The 8,268-nt window shown below is 43.9% G+C and overlaps 1 protein-coding gene across 1 annotated transcript in view; it reads right to left on the reverse strand.

Moving 5' to 3' along the window:
* Nucleotides 1-4,497, reverse strand: part of LOC103203809 (all-trans-retinol 13,14-reductase) — a 16,805-nt gene extending 12,308 nt beyond the window's left edge. Inside the window, exons 1-3 of the mRNA XM_007948885.1 lie at nt 4,335-4,497; nt 2,070-2,252; nt 1,498-1,739 (exon numbers count right to left, since the gene is read on the reverse strand). Coding sequence (XP_007947076.1) covers nt 1,498-1,739; nt 2,070-2,252; nt 4,335-4,497 — 588 coding nt within the window. The remainder of the gene's footprint in view (nt 1-1,497; nt 1,740-2,069; nt 2,253-4,334) is intronic.
* Between the last annotated feature and the right edge of the window lie 3,771 nt (nt 4,498-8,268).

Genomic DNA, 8,268 nt, shown 5'->3' on the forward strand with positions numbered 1-8,268 from the left:
CCCAAATTTTTCTATCACCCCTAACAGAAGCTCAGTGTCCTCTAAGCATTGTGCCCTCCTTTCCCCCTCTTTCTAATTCATTCCTGGTAAATATTAATCATTGATGTCAATTTACTTGCCTATTCTAGATATTTCATATAAGTGGGATGATATAATATCTGTCCTTTTCTGATTGATTTAATCTTTCACTCAGCAAAATGCTTTCAACATTCATCCATGCTGTTAGCAGATATTGTTGTTGTTGTTGTTATGTGCTGTTGAGTCAGACCCAACTCATAGCGACCCCTCCTTGGGTTTCCGAGGCAGTATCACTACAGAAGTAGATTGCCTCATCTTCCTTCCGAGGAGTGACTGATGGGTTTGAACCACTAGCCTTCTGGTTAGCAGTCAAGTGCCTTAGGCACTATGCTACCAGAGCGCCCGTTAGCAGATATTAGGACATCATTTATCTTTATGGCTGAGTAACACTCCATTGTATGTGTGTACCACATTTGGTTTATCCATTCATCAGTCAATGGATACTTAGCCTATTCCCACATTTTGGTTATTGTAACCATTGCTGCTGAAGGAAGGTTGGGCAATCCTACTTCCGTAGTGATACTGCCTCAGAAACCCAAGGAGGGGTCGCTATGAGTCAGGGCCGACTCGACGGCGAACAACAACAACAACAACAACCATTGCTGCAATGAATATTGATATATAAGTATGTGTTTGCATTCCTGCTGTTGATCCTACTTGGTACAAAACTAAAAGTGGAATTACTGATCATAAGATAATATTATGTTTAACTTTTTCAGGAACCACTAAACTGTTTCCCACGGTGGCCATACCATTTTACAATCCCACCAGCAATAGATGAGGATTTTTATTTCTCCACATCCTCACCAATAACACTTCTTTTCCATTTTTTATAAATCATAATCATCCTAGTGGGTGTGAAGTGATACCTCATTGGGGTTTTCACTTCCATTTCCCTAATGAATAATGACATTGAGCATTTTTTCATGTGTTTGTTGGCCATTTGTATTTCTTCTTTGGACAGATATCTATTCAACCACTTTGCCCATTTTTGACTGGATTGTTTGTCTTTTTGTTGTTGAAGTGTAAGAGTTCTTTATATATTCTGGATATTAATCTCTTATTCAATATACAGATTAGTTCTCTTTTGGTTTTTAGTTTCCTGCTCAAATTCCTTTTGAATGATTTCAATCTGGCCCCAAACAAAGGGAAAAAGAGCACTAATTTGACCACATGGAAGGCAGCCTGGTCAGGGAGAGCAGGGCACCCCCAAGAGGCAATAAGTGAGAACATCAGCTGCTGCACCAAAGCTCAGGAGGCAGAGGGCCCAGCTGGACAGGGAGGTGGACTCAGGTAGGAGCTAAGTTCAGGACAGGCATATTCCTCCCTTCCTGCCATCCCCACCAGTCACTGCACTAATGAAGAAAGTCAGTCAGCTTTGTTGGGGATGAACTGGGGTCCTCAACATGTCCAGGTTACCTTAACTAGCTTCATATACTTGTCTATGGCAGCTGTTTCTTGTGGAAACTTCTCCTTGAGGCCCTGAACAAAGGCTTTCTCCCCACTGTACATGGGGAACTCCTTTCGGCCATTGGGTCCTTCTAGTACCATAATGTCAAAGGGAGAGGACATGGCAGCCCAGTCTAGCTGTCCCTCAGTGATCTGGTCCAACATAAAACGGCCAATGCTGCCCTCCTGCATACGTCCAATGTAATGGATTCCTGTTGGGAGATGGAAACAAATAAATAAGGTATCAGAGGGTTAAGGGGAGTAAGCCCTGGAAAGGTGGACAAGGAACCAAGGTGGAAGAGGTTGTCTGGCATGGTAGAGGGGGCTTCCCACCCTCTGGGGAGGTATCACAGCAGAAATCATTACATCCTTGCTCACTTCAGGTCCCAGTGGGAGTATGGCTGTCAGAAAAGAAAAGTGGTGCCCAGAGGGAAAACACAGCCCCTAAAACAACAGAGATGCCCAATATCATCCTACAATGGCTACTCCAAGGCTCCTGGAGATAGAGCCCTTTTCCCAACTTTTTTCCACACAAGCCTTACCTGTGTCAAATTCAAGGCCATCCTGTCCAAAGGTATGACAGCAGCCCCCCGCCTTGGTATGTTGTTCCAGCACCAGAACTCGCTTGCCAGCTTTGGCCAGAATGGCAGCAGCAGCCAGACCCCCGAAGCCACTTCCTATCACGACCACATCCAGCTTCTCTGGCACTTGGCTGACTGAGAAGGCTGCAGTAGAGGGAAGAGATACAGGTAGGCTTCTTAGGCAGCGGCAGAGAAAGACGAAAGACATGGAAACCAAGGAAGGCTTCTCTAGATTGTACAACGCAGAAACCTCTGGAGCACTTTGTACGGAGCTCCTGTGTAAGTTGCCTCAAACAGTTTATCTTAGAAATACTCAAGACTCATTAGGCAGATGAAATACAACAACTTGGTTTGATCAGAACTAACAAGTTTTAACTAAAGCCACTATAAAGAATCAGTGAACAAAAAGGAGGCAGGTAATAATATAGCCTGAGAAACTTAGGTGCAGAGAGAGAACTAGGGAAGAAAGAAAGCAAGGTAGGGGATGGGAAGAACGTTATGGTGCAGGCTGCCAGCTCCTGGAATGGTTAGTTTACAAGTCAGTTCTCTTTCCCAGCTTCAGGGTCTGTAGGCACCAGTGAAGCAATCAAGTGGTCTGGTGGTAATTGGAGACAGAGCTGCTCATGGCATCTAAAATATATTTCAGAGGCTGCTGCTCTGAGAAATCACAGCACCACCCCTTACACTGTGGAAGTCTGGAGGCAATGGAGGCAGGGCTGAGGGTGCAGGAACTGAACAGAAGACAAAACTTGACAATATATGGCTCCTTCTGGTGGTGCTATATGGGCATCTCTAACACAAGATCTGTTCTTTAAGGACTCAGTCACTCAGGAGGAACTGAGATGTGAACATTAAAGCTGGAAAGGAACTCTGCAAAATTTTTATCTTTCAAACATTTTTAGAGAGCTCTATAGTGAAAAACACCTTTTTTATCATGACCCAGAACACATGTAAGTATATAAATGGAACAGATGTTTCACAACACAATACTCAGTATAATATTTTCTATTCTTCTGTATTTTGAAATGCTATTTGTAATCCATTAAATTGATTTTATGACTCACTCATATGTCACAACCTGATCTGAAAAACAATTAAACTAGGTATCTGATTTTAGAACAGTCCAGGTCCGTGGAGAAACTTGTTAATGGTTATGCAATAGTGTGAGTCCAACTGCTCTCACAAGTTGAGACTATCAGTCCTTCCACTGAAAACAGCATGGCCTCCAACAGTTAGCAAGCCATCTCAGTCAGAATTTTAAATGTACAAGTAAAAGAGACCCTGGAGGTCAAAATGGGTGTGTGTGTGTGTGTGTGTATATATATATATATATATATATATATATATAATGTTGTTGTTATGTGCCGTGGAGTCAGCCCCGACTCATAGCGACCCCTCTTTGGGTTTCTGAGGTGGTATCACTATGGAAGTATATTGCCCAACCTTCTTTCCGAGGAGTGGCTGGTGGGTTTGAACTGCTAGCCTTCTGGTTAGCAGTCAAATGCCTTAGGCACTGTGCTACACACACACACACACACACACACACAGCAGAACTCTTTCTTCAAACCTCATGAACAACCCCAAGATGTGTTTTACAGACGACAGGGGAGGTATTCTGGTTGAAGAGAGAGATGCTCTGACCATAAGCACCTTGTGGAGGAGCTTTGCTCAAAGTTTCAGGATCAGGGCTTAAGCCTTGGGGCTGAACTGGGCATAACGAGTCAAATCACTTGACGGACAAAACGCAATTTTCTTTACAAGTTGAAAAGAGTTCTGTGCAGCTCCTTCACTACCCTGAGCACCGGTAGTTGAGTTCTTGAAAAAAGTTAAGGCGGGAGCTGAGTAGGGGAAAAAATCTCTTCTTACGTATCCCGTGAGCTGCAGGAATGTCATGTGATGGGGCCGGGACTTGGCTGAACTAGGACTTGGCTATACCATTGATATGAGATATCGATATAACAAGGACGGTGCCGGCGCCTGTGGGGTTACTAACTCCCCGGGCTTATCCTGGGCAAAGCCTCTTGCAACGAGCGGCTACTACAGTGCCCGCTCTCCACCTCCACCACCACCATACACACACACACACACACACACACACGGAAGCCTTCCCAGCATTTTACATATGGGGAAACTAAACCCTAGGTTGAGACATCTTAGAATGAGGACGCAAGCCCGCGAGGGCTGGAGGTGAGGTTGGCACCGGACCCCAGAATCCCTTCCGCTGACCTTGTTTGAGAACTTTCTTCCTGGCTTCCTTGTCGGTCACCAGGGGCGCGGGCGGCCGCTTAACGTCCTCGGAAAAGGGGTTCCGGGACCTGTCAGTAAACAGCACCAAGTAAACTTTGCAGAGGATCGCCAGCAGCAGCACGGCCAGCAGCAACGGCCACATCGTGCCCACCGAGGTTCGCTAGTGAGTCCCCTCACACACCGCCGGCTTTGTAGGCTGAGGCTCCGCCCCTCCGCCGGGAGGCGGAGACAAGGTTTTGTTATTTTTTTTCCCTTTGGGTGAAAGGTCATAGAGGAAATTGGGTGAAAGTTCGCAGAGTAAGTTTGGTTTCCATTCAGCAGTCCATACACATTCTACTTCGTGGCATTTACTGCAATCCCCACTCTGTAACAACATTCTTCCCAATGCGCCCATCCCTTCCCTTTGTCCTTCTCATCCCCTCCTGCCTTTCTACTAGCTCTCCAAAACAAAACAAAACAAAACTCACTGCCGAGGTGAGAACTCCATTGGACTCATCAAATCATAGCGACCCCTCTTTGGGCTTCCAAGGGGGACTCTCTACAGAAGGAGATTGCCCAGTCTTCCTTCCGAGGAGTGGCAAGTGGATTTGAACTGCCAGTCTTCTGATTAGCAGTCAAAATGCCTTAGGCACTTTGCCACCAGAACTCCCTTTTTAGCTCTATTCCTGGGCAAATGTTGTCCTCTTGATCTATGCTTGATTGCTCTAATGAGTGCACACCCTCCTGATAACGTTGTTGTTAGGTGCCGTGGAGTCTTCTGCGACTCATAGTGACACTATCTATGTACAGCAGAACGAAACACCACCCGGTCCTACATCAGCTCCACAGTTCTTGCTATACTTAGCCCATCACCACTGCCACCATGTCAATCCATCTCGTTGATGGCCTTCCCCTCTTTGGTGGACCCTCCCCCTCACCAAACATAACATCCTTCTCCAGTGAATGGTCCCTTCTGACAACATGACCAAAGTATGTAAGAGGAAGTCTGGCCATTCTTGCTTCCAAGGAGCATTCCGCCTGCACTTCCTCCAGGACAGATTTGTTAGTTCTTTTAGTAGTCCACGGTACTTTGAGCATTCTCGGCCAACACCACGACTCAAAAGCACTGACTTTTCTTCGCTCATCTTTACTCATTGTCCAGCTCTCACATGCATATGAGGCGACTGAAAATACCATGGCTTGTGTCAGGTGCACCTTAGTCTTCAAGGAGGTATCTGTGCTCTTCAGCACTTAAAAGAGCTCTTTTGCAGCAGATTTGCCAAATGCTATACGTCATCTGATATCTTGACTGCTGCTTCCATTGTTGACTGTAGAACCAAGCAATATGAATTACTTGACAATTTCAAACTTTTGTCCATTTATCATGATACTGCTTATAGGTCCAGTTGTCAGGATTTTTGTTTTCTTTATACTGAGATGTAATCCATACTGCAGACTATTCTTCAATCTTCATCAGTAAGTGCTTCAAGTCATCCTCACTTTCAGCAAGCAAAGTTGTGTTGTCAAAGTTGTGTTCTTCCTCCAATCATGATGCCATATTCTTCTTCATATAGTCCAGCTTCTTGGATTATTTGCTCAGCATACAGATTGAATAAGTATGGTGAAAGGATACAACCCTGACACACTCCCTTCTTGATTTTAAACATGCAATGTCCCCTTGTTCTGTTCGAACAGCCTCCTGGTCTATGTACAGGTTCCTCATAAGTACAATTAAGTGTTCTGGGATTCCCATTCTTCTCAATGTTATCCACAATTTGTTATGATCCACACAATCAAATGCTTTTGCCCAGCCAATAAAACACAAGTAAACATCTTTCTGGTACTCTTTGCTTTGAGCCACAATCCATCTGACATCAGCAATGATATCCCTCATTCCACATCCTCTTCTGAATCCAGCTTGCATTTCTGAAAGTTCCCTGTCAATATACTGCTGCAACCCTTTTTAAGTTATCTTCAGAAAGAATTTACTTGCCTGTCATATTAATGATATTGTTCAATAATTCCCATATTCTGTGGGATCACCTTTCTTTAGAATGTGTACAAATATGGTTCTTTTCCAGTCAGTTGGCCAAGTAGCTGTCTTCAAGATTTCTTGGCATAGACAAGTAATCATCTCCAGTGCAGCATCCATTTATTCAAACATCTCAATGGGTATTCCATCAATTCATGGAGCCCTGGCTTGTTTGGTGTTTGTTTGTTTTTCCAATTCCTTCACTACAAATTTGACTTCTTCCTTCAAGACCATTGGTTCTTGATCATATGCAACCTCCTGAAAAGGATGAACATTGACCAATTTTTTTTTTTTTTTTTGGTACAGTGACTCTGTATATTCCTTCCATGTTCATTTGATGCTTCCTCCATCATTCACTATTTTACTCCTAGAATTGTTGAATGTTGGAATTCAAGGCTTGAATTTTTTTCTTCAGTTCTTTCAGCTTGAGAAATGCTGAGTGTGTTTTTCCCTTTTGGTTTTTTAACTCTAGGTCTTTGCATATTTCATTATAATTGACTGTGTGTTCTTGGCATTTGACTGCTAACCAGAAGACTGGCGGTTCAAACCCACCAGTCACTCTTTGGAAGGAAGGTTGGGCAATCTACTTCTGTAGTGATACTGCTTTGGAAACCCAAGCAGGGGTCACTATGAATTGGATCAATTCAACGGCAATGTGGTGCATTTCATTGTGTCTTCTTGAGCTGCTCTTTGAAATCTATTCTGCTTGTCACTTCTTCCATTTGCTTTAGCTACTCTCTATTCAAGAGCAAATTTCAGAGTCTCTCCTGACATCTGTTTTGGTCTTTTCTTCCTTTCCTATCTTTTTAATGATCTTTTGCTTTCTTCATGTATGATGTTCTTGATGTCATCCCACAATTCTTCTGGGTTTTTGGTCATTGGTGTTCAGTGCATCAAATCTGTTCTTCAGATGGTCTCTAAATTCAGGTGGGATATAGTCAAGGGCCTATTTTGGCTCTCATGGACTTGTTTTAATTGTCTTCAGCTTCAACTTGAACTTGCATATGGTCAATTGATGGTCTGTTCCACAGTCAGCTCCTGGCCTTGTTTTGGCTCAAGATGCTGAGCTTCTCCATCACCTCTTTCCACAGAGGTAGTCAATTTCATTCCTGTGTATTCCATCTGGCCAGGTCCACATGTATACCTTCTGTTTATGTTGTTGAAAAGAGGTATTTGTACTTTGGTGAGTAATGACTGGGATCTTGAAAGCTTGCAAGCAACCATGTAGATGCAATGATGGGTCTCTCCTCATTCAGAGCAAAGAATAATGAGGAAAACCAAAGACGCATGGAAACAATTAGTTTGAGGGACTGGGACACCATGTGATCCTTAGCCTACAGGACTATGAGACCAGAAGAAGTAGATGATGCTCAGCTACCACTGTCAACCACTTGGAGGGGGATCTATGTAGGAGATCCTGGATAGAGTAGGAGAGCGGTGTGGAACAAAACTCAAAATCATAAAAAAAGAAAAAAAAGGACCAAGATTGTTGGTGTGACAGAGCCTTGTGGAACCCCTGGGACTATGGCCCATAGCTGCCCTTCACCTTTAGGTCTGGAATTGAACCCACTCCTGCGGCATCCAGACAAACAAAAGACAGGAACATGAGCTGAAATTTTACATTAGGTAGATGCACTCCTTGGAGAGATCAATCATGGGAGAATAGTAGGGCTGTGTATGCACAGGGAGACAGCTCAGGGGGCAGGAGTGCATGGAAGGGAAGGACACAGGGAAGAGGTGACTATGGGGAGAAAGTGGGAAGGGAGCTTTTACATTGTGGTAAATTGTAGTCAATGTCATGAGACAAAGTGTACATGAGGTGCTGTATGGAAAGTGAATATGCTCTGTAAACTTTCACTCAAATCACAATAAAAAATTTAAAAGGAAAAGAGGTATTTGCAA

Source organism: Orycteropus afer, unplaced genomic scaffold, assembly GCF_000298275.1.
Source record: "Orycteropus afer afer isolate SDZICR_OR568_19922 unplaced genomic scaffold, OryAfe1.0 scaffold00231, whole genome shotgun sequence".
NCBI classification, from domain to species: Eukaryota; Metazoa; Chordata; class Mammalia; order Tubulidentata; family Orycteropodidae; genus Orycteropus; species Orycteropus afer.